Here is a 26,123-nt window from a genome sequence, read left to right on the forward strand (position 1 = left end):
GGACATTTACATCAAAAACATGATAGCAGAGCAAATTTTGCAATAATGTAAAAGAAACACCGGACTGCAAAGTCACACCTGTTATTCCAAGCCTGCAGCACTTCGCAGAGGCTTTGCTTCTTGGCGATGAGTGACTCAAAGACCGACTGCAGTTGCTGAGGGGTCTCCACAGAGGAAGACAGGAGCCGTGCTTGCATCTTCTCAGTCCAGCTCTTGAACTCGCTTTCTTCCATCTACGAGGAACAGAAACCACTCCAGCAATCTGAGACACACCCCAAAAGGAACCTCTAACAAGTTCACAGCTAACATTTGGGTTTCTGTCAGAAAAATGAATTACCTCTTTTTGTGCAAAGATATCTTCCATTTTCTCCTCTCTTGTTTTGCTAAATGTATCAGTTTTCAAAGATGCGAGTCTTTCATCCACAGCAAGATATACCTGTGAAACTCTAACAATATAAACATAAACAATATTGAACACTTTAGAAAAGTCAGAATCAAATTGTCTAATCTCACACAAGTAGAAAAAAGATGTACACACAAAACTTTAACTAGGTCTTATCTAATTAAGAATCACATACAATTTTGCAGAACAAAAAAGGACGTATATCAAAATTTTAATAGTTGTTATGCCTGAGAGCGTTTGACTTCTTTGTTAGTACTTTTATGAACCGTCTACACTTTTCCTTTTTTACATCAGGCATATATAACATACAATTAGAAAAACAGGTTATTTCTGTTTTCGAAGAAAGCTAAAGGAACAAACACGGTATTTAAAATAGTTTAGATTTCAGGCAGTACTAAACAAAAACAGATGACCAAAGAAAATAAAACTTACTTTTGAAAGAAGTCCTTCAGATCCTGAAGAAGGGCCACTTTTAGTGGGACCTGACGTTTAATGAATATTTTGGGAAGTGGAACACACACTTCAAGAAGCCGAATGGGAGAATAACTGAGAGGAAAAAATACAAGTAATAGTAGAAAAGTGAAAAATATTTTAATATTTTGAGTAGAGATGCCAACTAAGTCCTATGAGGTGCAAGAGATCATAAAGTTTCTATGAAATGGCATTTTTAAAACAATCAAAAATACTGAAGGCAACTTTCAGCCATTACAAATACCCTCCCCAGTTTTAAAAAGATTTTGTTTTATTTTTCCCCTGCATTGTGATGTCATCTTTTATCCCCCGAGGCCATCCTCATGTGCTTTAAAAACAAATGACCGGGATATAAACCTCCATGAATGAGCAGAGGGACTCCTTCCTACAATTAGCTTAGACACACAGGTATTCACTACCTTCTCAGTTCCCAAGGATTCTTTGCGAGTTTCCTTTCCACCTGAAGTTCACGATGTCTAGTAAATGCTATATCTCACCTAGGCCCTAGGTTCATGGTTAATAGCTCTTGCTTAAAAAAGGAAATAGGGTTCAATTACAAGTATTTCCTATTTGTGTACCTATTTGTGCCTATTATGTGTCAGATGTTGTTTTCGGTGCTGAGATACAGCATGGAGTAAGGGCCAAAATTCTTGCTCTCGTGATTCAGGAATAATAAGGCTTGGGCGATAAACAAAAACAAATACTTAAAACATATCTTACGCCAGATAGTAGGTGCTACAGGGCGAAATAAAGCAGGAAAGGGAAGCAAGGAGTGCCAGGAGTGAGAGGGAGTCAGGGCAGGTGAAATCTGAACAAAGACCTGCAGGAAATAAGGAAAAGTAGGCAGATATCTGGGAGCAGGCAGCTCAGAGACGGAAGAGCAAGTGCAGGGCTCCCAGGTAGGAGCCTACCTGACATAGCTGAGGTCCAGCCAGGAGGCCAGTGAGGCTAAAGTATGGTGAGCGAGGGGGGCTGTAGTAGGGGGTGAGAAGCCAGAGCATGTAGGGGCTCACAGGCTCATAAATGGACTCTGGCCTTCACTCAGGGTGAAACAGACACCCACTGGAGGCTCTAGAGCACATGAGTGGCCTGAGTTGATTTTCATATAACAGGACCACTCTGACTGCTGTGTTGAGAACAGGCTGCAGCGGGTAAGGCCAAAAGGAAACTGATTGAGGTTAGTGCAATAATCTAGTAAAAGACAACAGAGGTTCAGTCCAGAGTGGTAGTGGTGGAGGTGGTGACACATGTTCTGGGTATATTCTGAAGGCACAGCCCAAAGGCTTTCTCAAATCATTTAAGAACAAGTATAAACACCCATTCTTTGAACTAGTGATTTTAGCTCTATCCGGAATATCCGATTACCCTTATGGCTAAGTAATGTCTTAGCAAAAATTCTGATAAGCTCTCAGATGCAAAAACAATGGTTAAGAGTAACAACTGCAGTAGTAAGAATCATGGATCATGACTTGCTAGCTCTATCTGTCAGCTATAAGCTAAGTTAGGGTGATAATAATACATATTTCTTAAAGGATTAAATAAAATAGTAACACTGAAAGCTCTTCACAGAGTATGGCCCTCTGCCTTTGCAAGAGTGGGAATGGGGAACAACACACACCAAAAATTAATTCAATCTAGTAATACTGGAAATGTTATAAAGCCTTCCAGGGAGTATGTGATTGTGACAAGGTCGCTCAGACTTCTTACCTGAAAGATGCCACCATCTGGTTATAGGAGAAATACTGGTGATAATCATGGTGGATGGAGTGACCACACGGCTCAGCATTGGCTCTACGGGTGTACTGGTGCCCATAAAACCTAAGTTCAAGGTATTTTGCAAATGACATGGACCAGGACTCATTGGAAAGAGCAACAACTGGTGTTACCTGAAATTCAGCATAAATTGTTATCTAATCACATATTGAGAATCTCTTTTTTAAAAAACAATGTATTTTCTTCTCTAGTACAAATCTAGTATATTCTGACTACAGAAAACTAGAAGAAGAAAAAAATGCTTCAAGGTGGGTGGAGTTAGGGATGGCTGGGGAAAACTCTCTTGCCAGTAATCCCACTACCACCATCAATATGCTAGTATGTTTGCTTTCTTTCTATACATGAATACATATATGCTTAGCTGGGATGTTTATAAATAAAAACTGTTCCCTATAATTAGCTTCATAACCTTTTTTTTATTAGCAATATATCATATTTTCCCACATAGAATATTCTTATACAATTTGATTTTTAATGGCTGCAGAGTATCCCATAATATGGAATTATTTAACCAATCCCTATTGATGTGCATTTAAGACATTACAAGTTTTTCACTATTTTGATGAACTTCCCTATTGTGTGTGTATGTATGTATGTATATATATACATATATATGTATATATATATATACACTTATAAATATGCATAATTATTATTTCCTTGGAATAAATTAACGAAAATGGAAATCGGTAGGTCAAAGGGCATGGACATTTATATGGTCTTTGATACTTTCTGCCACATTGTGTAAACCAGTACACCTGTTTTGGGAGACAATCTCCAACAGTATCTGAGAATATCAATTTCCCTACTTTCTTACCAATCTCAGGAATTATAAATCTTTGAAATGTACCTTCTTTAAAAACTAACTAAATAAAAACACATTCCATTTATTTTATTTATTTATACTTCTTTGATTATTACTAATGAGTAAAATGTATTTGCACATGTCTACTGGCCATTTGTATTAAATTGCTTTGTCACACCCCTTGCCCATTTTTCTATTATCATGGCTTACAGAAATTTAATAGTAAGTATACTAATATTTGGTCATATATAACTTTTTTGGACACCTAAAAGTTTTCATTTCTGTGTAACAAAAACTGTTTACCTTTTCCTTTCTAACATAACCCCAAAGGCAGAAGTTTTTGTTTTAAAATAAAGTGCATACACCAAACATGCAAGATATAAGGATCGAATTAAGTTATTCATTTAGTTCACTGGTCAATCTACAGAAGTTCACAACAAAATATTGCCAGCTGTCTAACAGCAAACTAAAGGCCTAGAAGAACAAGTATAAAAAGACCAATCATTGCAAGAAATGATCTCATGGCTCTTTGTTCCTACCGAAGAAGGCACTACCTTTGACTTTGCCCTCCTCAACCTCTGATACTGAAATGGGTTGCTCTATTATTTTATCTATAATTCCCATATGTGCCTCCAAACATACACTCCAAAATAAGCCAATTAAGATAACAATGAAGTTAAATTTGGCATATGCTCACTGTTAACAATTTGAATAAAAAGTATATATTAAAAACATAATATTGGCACCAAATATTCTCTGCAGAGTTAGAAAAACACACAGAAGAAGTAAAACACATGGTTCTTTCCTCAAGAATGTATATGAAAACCAGCAGAGATCAATTAAACATGGTCTCACATCTGTACGTCTTAAGATAGAAATGTTGACATAGACTTAAACTTACACAAGCATTCTAGCACACTGTAATCACTGTAAGTCTGTCTCCCCCGCTAGAGGACAGGAGCCTGACCTTCTTCTTCCTTCTTTCCTAGGGCCTAGCACAGTACCTGGCACCTAGGTGGTGCTCAATAAGCATTTACTGAATGAATAAACACACATAATGGAGAACTGTCAAGATCTATTTTACTGGGCATGGTACCCTATGTTTTATATAATGACTGATAAATCCTAAAATGGAATCTTTAGGAAACAAACATTAAAGGGAACATTCAGCACTAGAAGGTAAAATAAATAAGAGCCCAAAGACAAATACTAAATCCAAAAAAACAGAGGCCACCCTCCCCCCCCCAAAAAAGAACTATATAAATACAGAAATAAAAGATACTATGTGATATATTATAGCAACAGGGTACACTTACCTGTTTGCAGATTCTGCACCAGGAATAGGTGAGAATTGTATGCTGATATCCAGGTACTGGAGAATCCAACTCCTTCAGGATTATCTGCACACAGCCTTGGCCATGGACAAAGCGTCGAATGTGATGCACCATGGGGGTATCACAGAACATGCTAGGACACTGATAGGAAGGCCTTTGACAAAAAGAAAGTCCTCACATTAACCACGAAACCGAGGAGCAGTGTATAGTGAATCCTGGCTAATCAGGACCACTGTAGAGAAAGTGCAGCATCCTGTCAAGAGTAAGGACGACTGGTGGATGATCTGCTCGGGGTACCACTCATCCTGCTCAGAGCCTGCAGCTGAACATCCTGCCTTCAACCACATCACAGTGATAGGTTCCACTTGTTAAGCACCTTCTATTTGCCAAGTATTTCTAAAACATCATCTCATTTTACCTATTAAAACTCCTGACATTTGTGGAGTTTGTTAATACCTATAAAGGGGGCTGGTAAAGATTAAACTACTTGTTCTTTGTCATATTAAGTGGCAGGTGATAGCTCTAAGACTTAAACTGAGGTCCTTAGCTTCTCTTGCCTCCCAGTTGAATCACTGTAAAAACAGACATCCGAAAAAAAGTCTGTGGGATTGCAGGGCAATTAGATGGGCAAAGATCTGAGGAATGAACTGGAGAAGGCATGCTGGGTTGAAATATGAAAGGATTACTTCTCTGTATAGTAAACCCTGGCATGTGGCATGAACAGGAAGGTCACACAACAGTGCTCCAACTCATGTTTATATTTAGGTTGAAATTCTGGGCATCAAAAAAGCATAAATGGAACATAAGGAGAAAATTGGTTCTTACCGGAAACAGTATCTCTCTAAAAATATTCCTAATGTAAGATCATTTTTTCCATAAAATTCCATTGTTACAATCCTAAAAGAAAAGATTTCTTAGAAACATATCATATGAATTACCACCCAGCAAAAGATATTTCATGAGACTCCAAACTGATACCTGTTAGATCTGCTTATAATACAGTATTAAAACAGGTACTATGCTTTTGTTGTTACAGAACAGGTTTTACCTCATCTGATAAAACAGGTTTGTACTAGCCACACTACAGCATCATATCCATTCCCAGTCCATTAGTATCCTATGAAACTATTTAATCAGGATGCACAAACTGTAATATTAAATGAGTAAAACTGATTTGAGTTAGGAAGAAGTAGAAGTTTCCTTTACAAAGCCGTAAGCCCGGTCAGTATAAAATGGGACTCCTGTCTCTGCTCTCTAGTCCACACCATTACTGAGCACAAAGAGCAGCAGCTCACATTCCTCCAGGAAAGCCAATTCTTAACTTTATACCCAACTTATAAATGCCCACAAATAAGAGAGTTCAGCTATACATACCCTGTTGAAACCCACATCTTATATCAAGCCTTGACCTAAACTCCCAGAGAAAATCCCCATGGGCTCACCCAGCCCCAAGTCAGACTGCTAGAGCTCTACTGATGCTGGAAGAATCCCTGATCTCACTGGTAGAAATAAGTGTTTCTGGTGTCCAAAATTAAAATACGGAACACATTTTGTCATGGAAAGTACTCCAAAAACAAGCAGTTATGTTCTTTAGTACTTTTAAAACTGAACTATGTAATAACTAGGCTTTTGTGACTATCACTGGAAATAAATTATAACATTATAAAATGTCTTTCTATCAATCTACTTCGAATTAAGTTTTAGAATAAAACTTAAGACAAAAGACTGACCGCTTTTATGAAAGCGATGCCTAAAGAAAACCTGCCTGATTTGTACATGTTATCAAAATGCTTAAATCTAGCTTTTATGTATCAACTTTCTCACTTTTATAACTACAAATTTCTCTTCCATCCCTCACATCCGTTTTCACTCTCACTAAAGGTACTTTCATTTACTTCTACCCATGAACAAATACAAATTTCATACGTAATTCACAAGTTCAAAAGTTCCATCAATTCACATATGACCAGCAGCATGCCATGCACCTAAAAACAGAGCCTAATGGCTGAATTGTTTTCAGACTTGCTGGAATTCTATCCTCAAGTACAATAGTGGGAGGGTGCGGGGGGGGGTGGGCAAGGAATCCTACCACGGACTGACACAGGCACTGGGAGCGTTGCTGGACTGGGCAGAAGAGCTGCTGAAGAGCACGCACAGTCTCTGGTGGTTGGCAGGGTTCAGACAGTCCACCTGGAAGAGAAGGAACATCCAGATGAGCACCGCAAGTCATAACGCACTCCAACCCCAGGCCTGGCTCCAACATCCAACACACTCCACTCGATCTGTAAAGCCTCCGTCATCACTACAGGGGTTTCAGTGAAGATTCAAAACTACAAGACACTAAATATAAGGAAGAAGAGCAGTTAGTTTTTGAGGTAAAACAATCCAAAAAGTTTAAGTGAAACGTAAAAATACCAATAGATGTCTAAATAGCTTGTTTTCTTAAATACTCTTATTTTTACAAAACTACATTAAATTATCTTGGAAGTAAATAGTTAATTAAATATGAAATAGTCTGAATTGATAGCTGGCTATAACATCAACCTGTGATACACAGAAATCTAAATCCTGAGGTATTTATTTATTTGTACTTTATACCTGTTTTTGATCATAACAAAGGTAACACCTGTCTCTGCTGAAATTCAAACAGTACAGAGGTATATGAAGAAGTTCATGAAGTACTTAAAGCCTCTCCTCCTTTGATGCTGCCCTACCTCCCAAATTGACAAATTTGACTGTATGTTTAAAAACCATGTACTTTCGCTAGCTCATACACATAAACACACAAAAACACTCACTTAAGTATACACAGGTGATTTTGGTTTTTTACAAAAATGGTTTGATGCTACATATATTAAAACACAATTTGCTTTTTTTTTTTTTTTGTGGTGCGCGGGCCTCTCACTGTTGTGGCCTCTCCTGTAAGGAGCACAGGCTCCGGACGCGCAGGCCCAGTGGCCATGGCATGCAGGATCCTCCCGGACCGGTGCACGAACCCGTGTCCCCTGCATCCGCAGGCGGACTCCCAACCACTGCACCACCAGGAAAGCCCCAATTTGCTTTTTAACACTAGAAAATATATCATGGGTTCTCTCTGGGTCATTAAACGAGATCCAACTCATCCTTTTAACAGCAAACAATTAGAAATAATGCTTCAGTAAACACCCTTGTACATATATTATAATAAAATGTAAGCATCCTTATACCAAATGCTTACTTATCTGCAGAAATAAGTTATAAAAGATGGGAATCCTAAATCAAAAATATATATGTACTCATGTAAATTTAAAAGACCACCCTATCACTTTTAATAAGTTTACATAAATGTATATAAACATAAATTTATTTAGTTTATTATAAGTATTTTTCCATACCTCATTAGCCATGTCTCTTATCACATTCTTTTTTGCCAATTTCATGTATTAAAAACGGTGTACCATTATTAATCATTCCCAGACTTGTGAAAGCAAACATCTTTTTGTTTTATTAAAAAACTGTATTTCCTCATCTAGAGATAAATTTGTTCATTAGTTTTATTACCACCATTATCAATAATGTATCCATGAATAAAGCTTCCTTATTTTTTTAAAACACATCCGTTTCCTACAATAAACTTCCAACCCTTACTGTCCTGCTCACTGCCATTAAAAGGATCAAGGACACATCACACTAAACCCGAGTCATCATGCCAGAAATTTTAAGCAGCTCCACGCCGCCGCCCTACCTCAGAGCTCCTCCTGAGTTTACTGTGAACTTAGCCTGAAACCCTCAAAATCCAGTTTCATTACATTACACTCCTATTTCATACATTTTAAAGCAACACATAAGCTGAAACACCTAGACAAAAAAAGCATAGAGGAAATATTTAATAAATCTGCATGCAATTTGTCATATTTGATTATTTTTACCCTGCCATAGCAGAGATTTTCAACACATTTTTTTTAAAGACATGTATGTTACGTAGATTTATTTATTTATTTGGCCGCACCTCAAGGCATGTGAGATCTTAAGTTACCCGACCAGGGATAGAACCTGCGCCCCCTGCAGTGGGAGCGCGAGGTCTTAACCACTGGACGGCCAGGAAAGCCCCCAACACATTTTAAATTTACACAAGCACACAAAGTGGACTTGCTCACCTTTGTTGACCACACTGCATCACTTGTAATCAACCCTTTCTCTTCGTCACCTTCACTTTTGCTTCCGGATTTGCCACTTGAAGTACCTGATGCATCCTTAGAATAAGCGAAAGGGTCTGAATTTTTTTGCTGAATTCTTCCTCCTCTGGCCCGATAATCGGCCAGCATTCTCCCCAGGCTCTGGCTATCACCCAGGTGCTCGGCAATTCTGGTGCTCACTAGCTCGTGTGAGGGCAGGACTTGAATAGACTTGGCCTGAACACTTCCATTCATGCCCTGAAGGCCAGAGAGATCCCTGAGCATCTGTTTCTTCCGCCTGCTCTCCATTTCTTTGAACTCTTTATTGAGGAGAGGAGACCAGTAAACCTGCTCCGCAAAATAATCTCGGGTAGAGCATCTCATCCCCTTTTCAGTTAAAAGGAAGGGCTCCCTGAATGTGATTACTGGGGAGATACAGAGGATCACATCTTTCAATTCCTGTTTAAAGGTCAAAGAATAAGTCTTTCGTTTATCTTCAGAGGAGGTAACTTCCTCAGTAATATACAGGCCAGTGTCATCCTGTAGAGGGTCTCTAAAGGCTCTCATCTGGCTTTTGGGATCCTGTAGCTCCTCTGCTTGCTGCAAAGCCTCTGGCTGCTCACTGCCTATGGCATCCTGTTGGTCATCTATATGGAGCGGCAGCAATGATTCCGGTACCGATGGAAAGAGAGCACAGGGGGCACCTGCTGGGCAAGCTGCTGTGGCATGCTCTTGATGCTTCGAAGAGGCAACATCCTGTGGCACACTTTTAGTTTCCTGATCACCCTTCTCAAACAGAATCCTTGATTCTAGCAAACTGCTATCATCAGAGGGCAGAAAGTCCGGAGGGAAGTCAGGCTCCCGGGGGAGGGGACTTCCGCTGAATGGCTCTTGTGCAGCCCCTTCATCCTCCTGTCCCTCAATCAGAGAATGGAAGGAGGGGTTTGGTGTTAATGTAGGAGGCATAGCAAATTCATCCATGAGGAAGGAGATTTCTAGTTGAGAATGATAAGCTACACAGATCATAAATATTAGGATCTCCTTAACTCGAGCCAGCTCGTAATCAGAGCCTCCTCTAAGCTTGATTGTACAGCCCAAGTGCTGTGGACAGCCTTCAAAAAACATCAGTGTTTTGGTTTGTTCTACAAATAAACAAACACAAGGTTAAGAAGGCTTAGGTGGCAATCCAGAAGTCCAGACAGAATTCACCATCTTAACATCTACCAGAGAAAAACCCTTAAGTAAAACAACAGTTGCCTGTCCTCATTTAACCACTGCTAATAGCTATTTCCTACTAAGTCACCCTTGTAGTACTGATGAATTTACTCATGTCCTCAGGTCCCCAATTCCAGGTAAATCTATACTAGAGATCACTCACCATTAGGCAACTGAAACATCTGCATGTAAAATTTGTGACAGGTGCCCAGGTGAGGTTTTGTAAGCAGCTGGTCCATCGACATCACCAAATCACCTTGGGTCATCCGACTGATTCGTTCTAAAACTTGCTAGAACACAGAACAACATTATATTACAAAATTTGACAGAGAAGAATAAAATTCTTAGAAAATTTAATATGAAAAAATAATAGGAACATATGAAAATGCCCTCGCAATGAATTTCCTTGATTTTAATAATTAAATGACTTTTACTGACTCTAGATTAGTCTACACTTAGAAATCAATATAAGCCTACTAAAATAAACCATACTCATATTAATGACATTATCAAAACACATTTAAGCATCATGCACTGGCAAAAGGTACTGATTCAGGAGCGGAGGGTGGGAAGCTTCCAGGAGGGTGGGAAACCTCCAGAACTGACCTCTATTCTGAAGAGGGTAACTTTTCAAGGGAGAGAACATTTTCTACTACAAAATGAAGTCTCCACAAATACTACTTATTAACTAATGTCTATTACACCTTTGGTCTTGTAGAACCTATGATGAGCATTATATAACTCGTATGAGTGCTATATGAATCGTACTTTCTTCCAGGCTGAGTTCCTCCAGTCTTATAAATAATGAAATCACTGCCATGCCTGTCCTACTTTCAATATATATGGCACAGCAAAGAAATAAATAATTAAAGATCCCTGCATATCTACCACACATGCATATAAATTTACAAGCCGTGATTATTTTTAAATGATATAAAAATAGAAAAATAAGAACACTCACTGATTTTACATTAATGACCAAAGTAATGCCATGTTCCAGTAACATATCCTGGGCAATTCGAGATACCGTTTTCTCAACTAAAACCAATGTGGGCCGAACATCAACTATTCGCTGAACGTAGTTCTTCAAGAATTCCCTTTCCTAAGTAAGATAAATCAAAAATATTATGTGTGGTACAATTCAAGATCTAGACATGTAAAAATATCAGGATAGTTTGACTATTAATATCAAACTCAGCCTAAGTTTTCTTTGCCCACAAACCACTACTAATAAATATTTCCTACTAAGTAAACACTGCAGTACTGATGTGTTAACTCATTTCTCAGGTCGCCAATCTCAGGTGAAACTATGCTAAAGATCACTTACCACTGCTATAAGCAAATTAACTCAAACACAACCAAGAATATTTTTCATCACTCTAATCTGCCGATTATGCTGAAAAGAGTTTCAGGAGAAATTTCATTCTCCAACTCACTACCTTTACTTTGAAGGATTTTGAATTCTTAATAACCTATGACATAAAAGCCAAGAATCCAATTAGCTAGCTCTCAAAGGTTATAAATAAATAAAAACCCTAACCCTAAATGAAGGCAATTTCTAAACATTTTTAATATAGTTATGAATTCCCCCTTTCACATTCTGAAACTAACCAGAATATCTCTTCTTTTGGGTATCTGAATAAATAACTCTCTAACAGATGCTATTTCAGCTACTTCCTAATTTCAATCTCCGAACAGATAATATTCTATCTAGAACAGCTATAGTTAAAAATTAAATCATTTTTAATACAATTTCATGACAAAGGCTTACTTTCAAAGCAAATGAATATTGTAAATAACAACCAGAGTTAAAACAATATAATTAATTAATTGTTTCATAAAATTTCTGGGCTCAGAGAGGTGACAATGGAATGCGGGAGCACGTCTGTCACTTCTGCTCCCTATGCCCAGTGCTTTCTGAGTAAGACTGTATTCATGGTCAGTGCCACCAGCAATGGACGAGCCTATCCCCTGCAATGAACCTGCCCTGTTAGATGGAGTATATTTCTTCTCACCCTTCTCTGTTTTACTGATAGAAATTGTACATTTTCAAATTCTCCCATTATTAACAAAATGGAATTTTTTTCCTTGAAACGTGTTAATTTCCTTCTCTGCTTAATAAATTGTTATTTAATGACATTTTAAATGATTTTATTTGTGCAGCTCTAATAAAGAATAACTAAAATAGGGCTTCCCTGGTGGCGCAGTGGTTGAGAGCCCGCCTGCCGATGCAGGGGACACGGTTTCGTGCCCCTGTCCGGGAAGATCCCACATGCCACGGAGCGGCTGAGCCCGTAAGCCACGGCCGCTGAGCCTGCGCGTCCAGAGCCTGTGCTCCGCAACAGGAGAAGCCACAACAGTGAGAGGCCCAAGTACCGCAAAAAAAAAAAAAAAAAAAAGAATAACTAAAATAAGTTGATTTTTTTTTAAGTTTCTGGCCTCTGATATAGGGATAGCAAATACATTTCCTCTCAGTTCCAGCTCCAGTCAACTATTATGATTATACATGAAGCACCATGCTAAAAAGGGGTCCTGAGAGAGGCTCAGCAAGGAAAGAGTATCAGAACGTAGGCCAGGAACACAATGGAGCAGTGGCAGACCAACAGATCTTGAGGGCTGACCTTGCGAAGACAGTATGGCACCACAGGCTAATGATCTCTTTGCCCACTGTTTCTCATCCTCCTTTTTTATTTACCTTTCAGCTTGTTCTTTGATTGGTTATTCCACAATGAGTGGACCAAAAAAAAAAGGATTAAAAAAAAAAAGTCATATCAATTGATACTTTCTATCAATTCAAACTAAAAACTTTAATAGGTCACTTAAAGATATAATAAACTATGTTTTATAGCACTGATGAACCAGATGCTTTACATTATATGAATTAAATTTAATGTTTACTAATATACATTGCCCAGAGCATACTTCTCTAACATAAAGTTTTTAGTCTGTTAACCTGGTTCTAAGGATGGAGTTAAAATAAAGCAGATAAACTTAAGTATAACTTTTTTGTAACTAAGTATCTATGGATTCTGATTACTAGTTCATCAACTCCAAGACATGAAATTGTACACATTTTAACATCTCTGCAATTAGGATGCATCTTGCAATCCATGTGGTTGTGATCTAAACCTAGAAAAGTCTTTCACTGACACCTTCAGTGAGATCAAGAAAAGTCCCAGCATCACAGTACCTTAGATTCCACGAACGATAATTGTGTTTCCCCTTTTTCCTTATTTTAGTTGTCACTGAAAAGTCATAGTAAATAAGAGCTAGAAGGAATGGTATAAATCTAGCTGAAACCCCTCACTTTTACTGATACATAGCTGAATTCCAAAAAGAAAACAGTCCTAGTTAACAGAGTTCCTTAAGCAATAGAGCAGAGTTTCATGACCCGTGGTGCCTTTCACCACAATTAAGTTTTTTCTGTTGCTGTCTATGAATTCAGAACAAAAGTGATTGCTCTTACCACTCTTGAGAAAATGTACCTATCACCTATGAATTTTCAAGCAATGCTTTTCCTAAATGTTTCTGGAACTGAATGTGTTTCTGCTATAATAGGAATACACATTCCTGAAAACTTCGCATTTTGAACAACTACAAATTAATTAATAGCATTTATGGGAGAAAAGAGGTTGGGGCAGACAACTTAAAACCTATGTAACTTCATATTCAGAGCACTAACAAGAATAAAAATTGGTACCTTGACAGAGAACTTGGGACAGCCCAGACAGGCAGCTCAGTGTAGCTGGAGGTGGCCTCAAGGGAAATTTAAAATGTACAAAAGCAAGTGCAACAGTACAATTGGAAATGGAACTCTGAACAGTGAACGCCTAAGAGCCATCCAGGACCAGGGGTTGCATCTCTCTAGGGAGAGAACTCTTCGAAGAGGAGCTCACTTCTAATTTCTTAAAATAGAACTAAAAGGGTTCCTGCCTTTATAGGAGCTGAGCTGAGGCTGATTTTCTTTCCAGCTGAGGGTTATAATCCTACCACAGTTATTCTGGGCCTCCTCACTTAAGCAAAACCAGACAGAAACTGACACAACTTCCATTGGATGTTATTGTCTTTTACCAACTGTGTGTAAGCTACTCAGTGTTCTAGAAACACGTGTTTTAGTAGAACAGACCGTATTAAAAAATCAGGTATTATCATTGTGAACCTGATAAAGTTAGAGAAATCCTTAAAGTAAATCCATGACCCAGATGGGAAGGAAAAACAGGATTTGGATTGTCACATTTTCTTCATATATTCCCAAAAAGTCATGTGTTGCCTTTAACACTTTGAAACTAAAACTAGTGACAGAGGTTTTGGTAAGCTTCTAAAGTGTGATACATAAAAGCACCTTTTATAATAAATTTTTTAAATGAAACAACAGCAATTAAGTTTGTCTGTCAAATTTAAGCAGCTGGAATGCGTTATAAGAGCTGGCAAGCATCATAGTACCCAAACATCCCTCCAGATTACTGTTTCAGTAAGTTCTTACCTGAAGCACAATAGGATCGATGCAAGTAAATTTAGTTTCTTCTCTGTAGAGATACTCAATGGAACACTTCAACAGAAGAATTTTGGGGTTTTTAATAGAAGAATTCATCTAAAAAATAAACGAACAGTTTGTTAAAACTCTGAAGTTTGCACCTTATAGTCCTCCTTTAAGCACAACTTTAAATTCACACTGTTCATAATTCCTCTTAAATAGATGATCTCATTACATTCATATTAAAATACTCTCATTTAGTTCTTTTGTGGTATTCTCTTACTTTTTTTCAAAGCAAATTAGTAGTTTAGGGCTATGCAAAATTCTTCAAAAATTGGCTTCTTTTCTACTAATGCTATTTTACCTAATCTTCTATACTCTTAAGTATTTTTTTTTTTAATTTCTAATGTTGCAAGAAAAGCTATCCAGCCCTGGGTAGGGCAGAGAGGGGCTTAAAGACAGTCTACTCCACAAACTCCCACAAATCAGCAACTCTGAAGGCAGAATTTAACTTTTCTGAAATTCAAGAAGGGTAGATGAGGGAGAAAAGATTTAAAACACCTGCTGAATATATTTTTAATGGAATAAATTTCCAAACAGTCATAAATTTGCAAGCCAAATTGGGTAATAAGAAGTTAAAACAGAAAACCTTAAAGCATATCCTGAAGCAGTGACTCAAATAATATATCCTAACCATGCAGCTAAAGCCACAAGCAGAACAGCCAGGGTCTTGCAATCGAAGTTTCCGACTGACCAAGCTTATCAGGGCCAAACCGGTAAATGGTCCTGAAAACAGTGACTCATCAGCTGGGAAACTACATTCAGGGCTCTTTTAGCAACTACAAATTAAACACTACCTCTAAATATGGTCAGTGGAGCAAGACAGTCATTCATGCATATGTGTCTACCACACCCACATAACAGTTTTTAATTCCGGAGATGAGCACAACATACCTACCTCTGAATTCAACAAAGACCATTTAATTTGATTTAAAGTACTACTTTGGGGACTTCCCTGGTGGTCCAGTGGTAAAGAATCCACCTTGCAATACAGGGAACTTGATCCCTGGTCAGGGAACTAAGATCCCACGTGCCGCAGGGCAACTAAGCCCGCGCGCCACAACTACTGAGTTTGCTGCCTCAACTAGAGCCCGAGTGCCGCAAACTACAGAGCCCATATGCTCTGGAGCCCATGCACCACAACTGGAGAAGAGAAAACCTGCATGACACAACAAAGATCCCGTGTGCTGCAACTAAGACCCGACACAGCCAAAAATAAAAAAAAACTTTTTTAAAAAATATAAATAAAATAAAAAATAAATAAATCTTTAAAAAAATAAAGTACTACTTTGATGGGTAAAATGTTTTAATAAGACTCTATGTAGAAATATGAACTCTGCATCATTGCCATAATATCAAATCCAAACATACTTTTATTTCTCTTTGGTCACTAACAACTTTCAGGAGGCTTAATGACTTACAAAAAAAAATTATTAGACTCTGCTTAGAAAAGAGTGAAAACAGGACTGCAGTTTCTCCATCTAGTTGTTCAGGCTTGAGATCTGCCTGAGGTCTCACTGTAACCAAATCAGGTGGGGCCAGGGTGTCTCTATGTTTAATAAGTTCCCTTAGTGATTCTGAAGCACAGCAAGGTTTGAGAACACTGTACAGATCAATGGTTTCTCAAAACGTGAGAACCCATAAACGACACTGGAAACACCCACAGTGCCTCCATTAAAAGCAGTCCCAGCCAAATGTGAATTGGGGCAGCCACTATGGAAAGCAGTATGGAGGTTCCTTAAAAAACTAAAAACAGAGTTACCACATGACCCGCAATCCCACTCCTGAGGATACTTCCAGAGAAAACTCTAATTTGAAAAGATACATGCACCCCAATGTTCATAGCAGCACTATTTACAATAGCCAAGACACAGAAGCAAACTAAACATCTATTGACAGATGAATGGATAAAGAAAATGTGGTACATATATACACAATGGAGTACTACTCAGCCATAAAAAGGAATGAAATAATGCCATTTGCAACAACGAGGATGGATCTAGAGATTACCATACTAAGTGAAGTCAGACAGAGAAAGACAAATATTACATAATATCACTTATATGTGGAATCTAAAATATGACACAAATGAACTTATATACAAAACAGAAACAGGCTCACAGACATAGAAAACAAACTTATGGTTACCAAAGGGGAAAGTAGTGCAGGGAGGGATAAATTGGGAGTTTGGGAATGGTAGATGCAAGCCACTGTGTATAAAATAAACAAACAACAAGGTCCTACTGTACAGCACAGGGAACTATATTCAATATCCTGTAATAAACTATAATGGAAAAGAATATGAAAAAAATATATATATGTGTATAAAAAACTGAATCACTTTGCTGTACACTGGAAACTAACATAACATTGTAAAGTAACTAAACTTCCTTAAAAAAAATTTTTTTAAGTAGTCCCACCCTTCCCGTACTCACCCCCCAATTCCCACCCCGCTAAACCTACTGAATGAGAATTTCCAGGGTTTGGACTTGGGGATCTACATTTTTAACAAGGTCCACAGGTGATCCTGATGCACACTACACTTCGCTAATCAGTAGCCTTCAGAATAAAGTGAGATACAAAGCCTCTGCCTGCTTCCTCGAGCCCCATCTCCTGCCATTTCCCATCTTGCACCTTAGGATCTCAGAGTTTCCTTAGTCCACCAGGTTATTTCACCCTACTCTCTGTGCTAGTGCTAGAAAGAGCCTCAAGGTTGAAGGTAGAGATAAAAGGGGAGAAGGATAACAGAATTCCAGTGATAATTCTGAGCTCAGCCCAAGAACAAAGTTGTCAAATGGTAGGCCTCTGGAAGGACTCCAGTCTGTTAGAAAATCCTGTCTCCCTGAGATGCGGTGGGATGAAGGGAGAAATGATATCAGTGTCCTGTCAGCCTGCTGGTTGGGAAGCCTTCTTCTGTCTGATGAGTTCCCACTGTACAAGTCCCCATCATCATCGGCTCTGGGAGACTCTACCTCAACCCCCAAAATTTCACCCCTATGGGACACACTGCTAGTCACCCCTCAATGTCCAATCTCCTTTTCTTCCATGATTAAGGTACCCCCAGCTTGTTAGCTTGGCACACAGTCATAGTTTGCTGAACTTCACTGTTGAACTGAATCACATTACCTTTTTATGTGCAATATTCTTGGTACAAACAAACCCATTGACAACCACAGAATCAAACTTCTTTCCACCTGGGATCTAATGAAACAATTAAGAAAACAACAAAATTCAATGATACATCCTTAGAATCCAGTCAAATGAATTCTATTATTTATTATTTATTTCCAAATAAGTACAAAAAGTTCCAGGATGCATTTCTTCCTTTCAACCAATAATCAAAGGCCTCTTAGCATGATCATCAACACTCTAACATACTACCTGGTACTTGATGCCAGATGTCAATTAAGACCACTATTAAGTTACATATCATAGGCAAAAAATACAGGCAAAACTCCACTACACTCTAAATAAAGCAATTACCCACTGCTTTTACTCAGAACACTGACAGTAATCTGTAGGAAGAGGACTTCTCATAGATGACACATCAAGAAGAGGAAGCACGAAAGTTTGGGTTCGCAACTCATTGCAAGCCCAACTTACCCCCCACCCCCATTCACCTCTCACTTCCTAACAGTGGCTTCTATGACCCTTAAGTGCACTGCTAACAAATAGAGCAGGCAGAAAAACTTCCCCCTCCTCACCTAGCACCCCTCCTGGTAATGACCCTTTCAGATTACCATTAAGAGACAAATTATTATCAGGCCCATCTCATCAATTCCTAGCATTAGGAAAGCATTAGCAGAGCTCACTTTTTTGATGTGGACAAACTGACGGACATCCATGTCATCATCCCGGTTCTTGACATCAGGTCGGACTGTCTGAACAACCTGGCAGACTAGTGATACAATGATGTCCCTCCAAGATGGTGACAATGACTCACTATGGAGCAACTGCTGAAGTAGTGCCATCATGTGGTTGTGATTAGCTGAGCTACAAAAATGTTACAGGAAAGAAGTCTGCATAGTTAATACTGCCAGAGACAACAGTTTTGAAGATACAACACAGTCTACAAAGAAATAAGCACACTAATTATGGCTCACAGATGAGATTTTCTTGGTCAATTTTATTCTTTCTGCATATCTGCACCTTAATGATTTTTCACATAAAGAAAATCTGTGAATATTCTCAACTAAGATGACCCATTTAATTTGATTAAACTTTAACACATAAATGACAATGGGGACAGACAAGGACAATTTAGGACACTTTGTTTTATAAGAAATTTCATCAGAACAGGCTTTATTTCCTAAGTAATGTTAGTATTTTTGACTTTCTAAGGAAGAACTATGCACATGCCTATCAAGTCATTGAAGATTATAAAAATGGAGAATTAAAATTAAAAAGCTCACTGCCTTACAGCAACCTCTCCATGGCTTGTTTCTCTCCATTCTCCTCCCTCAGCAGCTCCAGGTTGTTATGATGCCAACCCAAAGGTGTGAAAGGCAGCTCTTTGGATTTTTCCTCAACTCGACGGTTAAATAAGGATTCTAAGTGTAAAATAAGAAATTATACTTCATTGTCACGTTTTATACCATCTACTCGTAGATTTAGAAATTGCCAACTTAACGTTTTTACATTTTTTAAGTTAGCCAATTCAATTGTTGGTGTAAAAAAAGCAAGGACATGTTTAAATTCGTAAATAAAAAAATGAACTCTGAGTTAGATCATCAATATTCTCAACAGACAAAATCAGAGACAGAAGTGTGAAAAGTAAATTTACATAAGCAACCAGGACTCTCAAGAAAATAATTATAAATACAGCTTCTGAAAAGCAAATGAGATTTTTTTTACACTCTTTTTATTTATTTGGGGACATTAACAAAACGAGGTGGTTTATTTTTCCTATAAAATCACAAACTGAAAACTGCATTCAATAGAAGTCGGAATGCAAGCAGAACACGTGATAGTGTGGGTGCTGAACTTTAAAGAGAAAAGCTCAGCCCTTATATGTCTGAACCAGTACATGACAGTATAGAAAGTCTACTCAGACAATCCTTTTAGTGTTTCTTTTTCAATACAGGAACAAAAGGCTTTCTTTTTAATTGGCAAAACTTTTACAAGTCAGACCTAAAAATTAACTGTAAAGAAACTAAAACACGGTAAATAACAATTTATGTAAAATTTTGTTAATGGATCGAGACCAAAAAAATAATAGATAATACTACATGCTTTGCAAAAAAAGATGCTCACTAAATGTTGAAAAATGTGATTGAATAAATGGAAAGAAAAGAGGTGAGAAATGCTTACAGAAATGTCAAATCTTTCCCCTCTTAAAGCAAACTAAACAAACAAAAAAACTTTCAACTAAACATTCCAGCAGCTTACACAGTAAAGCAAGTGTCCATGACAAGTGAAGTACAAAAATGGCACATTTCAATTATTTAAACCCCTGGTCTATAAACATCTAGTTGAATCACATGCTTGGAGGTGGATTTAGAAACACTGCTAAGTTATGACAGCTGCAAGTGGCTGCCTTTGTACCAGTTTGCCCTACCTTCTCTCTTTTATGTGAAACCCTCCCATTATCTGAGGCCTAAGCTGTAGAGTGTTATGGACCAATTAAGTAAGTGTGTCTTCACTCCACAGCAAGCTAAGTAGGGTCACGGTTAGAAAAGGCTTGTACTTTCTCTTGTCTCCAGGGAAATGATCAGCAGAATTAGTTCTTTATCTCTTTATCTCTTCTGTCCACTTGTCTTCCCAACTCCCCAGGGCAAGCAGCATCCTCAATTGGATGAGATCTGCCTGTAGGCTTTTTGATAAGCTTGACAATCACTGATGATACGTATATCAATACTTAATACTATACTCATGATATAGGAAAGCATAAGCTATTCATGCCTTTAAATGAATAAAATTCAAAATCTATTTAAAAGCTTTTAAACAATTACTTTTCAGATCAGAGACCTTCTTTCAAACCAAGTCCAAGTTTACATTTTTGGTTCTCAACACTCTCAAAGTTACTACACATATTAAAACCTGTGTTCCCATGATACTAAAATAATCAAATACATTGTCAGTACCTAGTCTGCACCTATCAATGTGCTAAGCCTCAAGTATATCCCCATGAACAAAGAGACACCATCCCATGTATAGCTTTTGATAAAATTACCTTTGATGAAGGCGTCACTTATTGAGAGCTGTTGTCCTCCGTTGTCAGAAATCAAATACTCTGCATAGCAGGGAGAGAGGAGAGAGAGGAGGAAGGAAAGGAGAAGCTTATGACTATAACATGCCAGCATAATTATACAGAAAACACACCCACACACGAAGTATTACCCATACTAAACCCATCAGTACACAGCCAAGTCACAAAAACTTTGGGCTAAAATGATGCTTTATAACTTGTTCTGCACACTTCATACTAAACTTGGTAGACTTAAATTAATAACTCAACAGAACCTTGAAACAGTAATGACAGATAATCTTTAACATATCATTTTTCCCTTATCAAAACTGAACTTGTTTATGAAAACTGAGATTGTCAGTAATTTTCATGACAAGCCTAAAAAGTTACTTTTTCTCATGTACAACTGTATTATTTAACAAACAATGAGTTCAGATAGAGAAGCCACCTCATAACACAATATAAGGTGGGGTTTTTTAAATTTCAGAATATAAGCTATAAAATAAATTAATACAAAAGTGACAATGGCAGGGAATAAAGATGTAACTCGTAAGGATTTATATTAGTTTTTAGAGTTTTAATTTTCAAAAATTCTAACCAAATACTTCCAAATAGTTGCTGAAAGGTAACTTCTGAACACACTGTGAATGTGTTCTTTTAGAACTTTTAGAATAGTAAATATATTTCTTACAAGTGAAACTTACTCTTTACTTCCCCATGACCTTTTCTCTAGGTCTGTGACCAAGCATAGCTCAAATGAGGTTCTTTCTACCGTGCAAATTTAACCACAATGCATTTTAAGCCCTTTAAGGTAAAGGTGCTCCACAAAATTCTTTGCAGGTAGAGTTTATTTATAAACAAATAGGCTTCAAAAGTCAATGTGTCTATAAGCCAATATGCTCATTCTTCAAACAAGAAAGTGGAGGAAAAAATTTAGAAAGTTGAAGTGTGCCATGTCAAATACAATAAAATCAAGTATTATATGGACCAGTGAAAACAGATGTTATACTTTATTCCTATACCTCCCGCACAGAAATTAATGTTCAACTAATGTAGAGGCTTTACAAGCTTTACTCTTCATACTAAAGGATATATATATATATATATATATAGATATATATATATAAAATTCCAGAAGCGATGGATTTTCCCCATTTTATTATGAAAAAATTTCAAACATACAGAAAATCCTGTATACCCTCCACCTAGACTGAACAATTGTTAATGATTTGCCACAGCTGATTTCTCTCTATATGTGTGCTTTTTTCCAGACCATTTGAAATTATACATATCATGACATTTTACCACTAATACTTCAGCATGCATCTCTTAAAAATAAGGGCATTCTCCTCTATAGCCGTAACATTTACACACTTAAGAAAACTGACAATTTCTTAATATCATTGAGTTAGTCCATATTCAAATTTATCTAACTGTTCCCAAAATGCTTTAATAAATGTTTTTATTCCCCCTCAAACCTGGATCCATTAAGGTTCATACATTACATTCTCTTTATTCTCTTTTAGTCCAAAGTAGACTTCCTACTTTTTTTTTTTTTCATGATATTGCATTTTGAAAGAACCCAGGCCAAATGTCCTGGTGAACATCCCACATTCTGGATTTGATGGATTGTTTCCTCATGGTGCTGTTTAAATTGCTTATACCCCCTGTTTCCCTATAAATCGGAAATTAGGTCTAGAGGTTTGCGGAAGCCACGATTTTCACCTTCTTCTCTAGGTTCTACTTGCTAACTTTCCAAGAATGGTTCAGAATCCTGCATCCAACACAGAATAAAATATATTTTAATTGCATAACTCTCCAAGACAATAATGAAAAATTAATCAAACCAGAAGATCGCACTGTCTCAGTTTTACAAGTTTCTGAAAATGAGGGGTTTGCTTATGTAACATAAAAAACATGACCGGTTTTTTGTTTGTTTTTGCGGTACGCGGGCCTCTCACTGCTGCGGCCCCTCCCACCGTGGAGCACAGGCTCCGGACGCACAGGCCCAGCGGCCATGGCTCACGGGCCCAGCCACTCCGCGGCATGTGGGATCCTCCTGGACCGGGGCACGAACCCGTGTCCCCTGCATCGGCAGGCGGACTCCCAACCACTGCACCACCAGGGAAGCCCGACCAGTTTTTTTTTAAGTATAGCTATTACAATCAATTTTATAAATTCAAATTTCCTCAGCCTTAAAAGCTAGCAGATGATCCCAAAGAAAAGATTTAATAATACCTTTAACTTTAATGGAAAGATAAAAAGCACCCATTCTCATTTTTATTTAAGAGAAATGAAAACCAGAAGCAGAGGAAGTCTTTCACTTCCCTAACTAGGTCACTCTGACGACCTTTATTTTCTGGCAACCAGTGTTCCTTGTAATTACAGTGAAGAAAAAAATAATTTATTGTATCTCAACTTCACAAGAAAAATTCCTGTTAGTACGCTAAAAACTAACAAGAGAGAACTGTGAAAGCCAGAAATGTTTATTAAGGGATTTATACGGTCCTCAAATACAGGCTCTCAAGGTTGCAAATGACCTAAGAGGTCAATCTAATAATTACCTTCTTTCTGGGGTAGGTGGGTATGTGAGTGTGAGTGTGAGTGTGTGTGTGTGTGTGTGTGTATGTGTGTGTGTGTGTACACATATACAACGTAATAGTACTCAGCCACAAGAAAGAATAAAATCTTGCCATTTCTGAAAACATGGGTGGAACTAGAGGGTATTATGTTAGGTGAAATGAGTCAGAGAAAGACAAATTCTGTATGATTTCACTTATTTGTGCAATCTCAAAAACAAAACAAATGAAGAAACAGAACAGAAAAGAAAGAGAGTTACAGATACAGAGAACAAACAGGGGTTGCCAGAGGGGAGGGGGGTGGAAGGAGAAAAGAAATAGGTAAGGAAGATTAGGGGTACAAACTTTCAGTTGCAAAATAACTAAGTCATGGGTGTAAAATATACAAGGTGGGGCATATAGTCAATAACTATGTAATATCTTTGTACGGTGACATACTGTAACTAGACTTAACTGGTGATCATTTCAAAATGTATAGAAATATGGAATCACTATGATGTGTAACAGTTGGAGGTCAATTATACTTCAAAAACAAACTCAGAAAAAGAGATCAGATTGGCAGTTACTAGAGGAAGGGGGTGGGGAAGGGGAAATTAGACGAAGGCAGTCAAAAGGTAGAAACTTCCAGTACTAGGGACAACACAGTAAATACAATTTACAGTATTGTATTTACAATATTTACTGTATTTACAATACAATACAAAAACACAGTACAACACAATAAATACAATTAACACTGCTGTATGTCATATATGAAAGTTGTCAAGAGAGTAAATTCTAAGAGTTCTCATCACAAAGAAAAGAATTTTTCCTATTTCTTTAATTTTCTATCTATATGAGATGATGGATGTTCACTAAACTTATGCCGCACACGTTAAACTTACACAGTGCTTTATGTCAATTATATCTCAGTAAAACTAGAAGGGAAAAAAAACAACAAGGCATTCTCTAACTCTTCATTATTTTGGACTTCACGTCCTCTTAACAGAGAGTGTTCTTTCCTGGTTAAGATTATCTTGACAGAGGTTAAAAAAAAAAAAAGGTCAATTAATATTGTATCAACTTCTCCAAATAACTGGCCTAATTTTTCTTTCTTTGCATCACAATTTAAAAAATCTTTCCCAAGATATCCTTGGCATTTCCTCCAATCTTCAGTGCAGTCTGGACTTCTGCTATCCTGCCACTTTTCTAAAAGCACTGGGCCCTCTTTCAGACTGATCCTCATATGAAGGTTTCCTCTCACAATTTTTCTAGAAAAAAATTTTTAAAGGTTGAGATCAGAAAGTTGCCAGAGGAGTCATGATGGGTTTTTTTTCAACTGCAGGTGCTGCCCCTTTAATTTTCCTTATAAATGCAGTTTGAGGTTGTACTGTAAAAACGTCATTATCGGAGCCTTCTATTCCCATTCTTCCCCCAACATTATGAAGTTAGGTTTCCTAAAGCAAGTGCCTGACTGTGCTCAGCAGTCCACCTTTTGCTATTATCAGCTGCGTGATGACAGGTCACTTTCTTCATGATTTTCAAAAGTTCCTTAACTTTACAAGAGATGAAATCACCAGCAAGTCAAAAATGTATTTCACACTCTTCTTTCAGCACAATGAAATTGCCAACAGAAGTGTCCAGAGAACAGATATCCTCCACAGATCATCCCACCTCTGAACCACATGTCATTTATATTACAAAAATCCAATATCCTCCATGTGACCACAGTCTACAGTTAATTCTCCCACAAGTGCCACGTCTGCTTCACTGTCCTTTCATACTCACCCAAATGTCTGCCATCATTTTTCCAATTTCTGCTTTGAGGATTCCCATAAAGATGTGTCTCTTACTTGTGCTCAATGCTAGTCAGGTCTCCTCTTTTCTCACACCCTCTCTAAGTTTCTATTCTTAAATAAGATATACCTTTTTATTACTATAACCCTTAAATGCCATTTTACCACATCTTGATGATAGTGGCTAATATCAACAATTATGAGAAATCTGTTGTAGAAATGTGAATTTGTTTCCAATTATTTTAGCATAGAAGTTTACATTCAAAAGCTTCTATCTTCTGATAATATTCTGAGGCTCAAAGTAGGCAGCAGCAAAGAATTACGCAGGAATTTCAGATCTAAGTAAGGAGACAATTCAAATTTAGAGGGCTAAATATTAAAAATTCAAAGTACAGGTGAAATCATGGAATAAATTGCTTCATCTGTAGAATAATGTTTTTTCAGTTACTGTAACATAATGAAATGCCACAGTTACTTATTACTTATGTTTTTTTCCTGTTTTTGGCCGCACAGCATGTGGGACCTTAGTTCCCTGACCAGGGATCGAACCCGTGCCACCTGCGGTGAAGTGCAGGGTCCTAACCACTGGACCGCCAAGGAATTCCCAATTATGTATTTTTTATTTATTTACCTTTACTAATGCCACTTTAGAGCTAAAATTTAAATTTCCTTTTAATTATATCCAACAAAGTAAACATCATCAGCCATTTTTAAAGAAAGCATTTCATTTCTATGTACTGCTATGTTAGATTTTAGTAATGGTTTACCTTATTTTTCCTTTTATACCGAATGTCTTTGAATTATTATTTTTCAGTAGACTAAAGCCTCAAATAAGACAGCTAAAAGAATGAATTTGTTTTGCATTAAAGAAGAAACCTTTTTTATAAATATAG

At 37.5% G+C, this 26,123-nt stretch overlaps 1 protein-coding gene across 9 annotated transcripts in view; it reads right to left on the minus strand.

The window, feature by feature from the left end:
- PIKFYVE (phosphoinositide kinase, FYVE-type zinc finger containing) overlaps window positions 1–26,123 on the minus strand; it is a 77,659-nt gene that overhangs the window by 21,520 nt on the left and 30,016 nt on the right. For all 9 annotated transcript variants that reach the window (XM_027122700.1, XM_027122711.1, XM_027122693.1 and 6 more), the window contains 15 exons: window positions 20,862–20,921; window positions 19,110–19,239; window positions 18,502–18,682; window positions 17,816–17,890; window positions 14,639–14,746; window positions 11,117–11,257; window positions 10,319–10,445; window positions 8,923–10,082; window positions 6,876–6,976; window positions 5,612–5,683; window positions 4,769–4,940; window positions 2,582–2,760; window positions 836–949; window positions 338–446; window positions 79–233 (listed from right to left, as the gene is read on the minus strand). In XM_027122700.1, the coding sequence (XP_026978501.1) occupies window positions 79–233; window positions 338–446; window positions 836–949; window positions 2,582–2,760; window positions 4,769–4,940; window positions 5,612–5,683; window positions 6,876–6,976; window positions 8,923–10,082; window positions 10,319–10,445; window positions 11,117–11,257; window positions 14,639–14,746; window positions 17,816–17,890; window positions 18,502–18,682; window positions 19,110–19,239; window positions 20,862–20,921 (2,884 nt within the window). The remainder of the gene's footprint in view (window positions 1–78; window positions 234–337; window positions 447–835; window positions 950–2,581; window positions 2,761–4,768; window positions 4,941–5,611; window positions 5,684–6,875; window positions 6,977–8,922; window positions 10,083–10,318; window positions 10,446–11,116; window positions 11,258–14,638; window positions 14,747–17,815; window positions 17,891–18,501; window positions 18,683–19,109; window positions 19,240–20,861; window positions 20,922–26,123) is intronic.

Source organism: Aethalodelphis obliquidens, unplaced genomic scaffold (assembly GCF_003676395.1).
Source record: "Aethalodelphis obliquidens isolate GAN/ISIS:26980383/991018 unplaced genomic scaffold, ASM367639v1 scaffold2, whole genome shotgun sequence".
NCBI classification, from domain to species: Eukaryota; Metazoa; Chordata; class Mammalia; order Artiodactyla; family Delphinidae; genus Aethalodelphis; species Aethalodelphis obliquidens.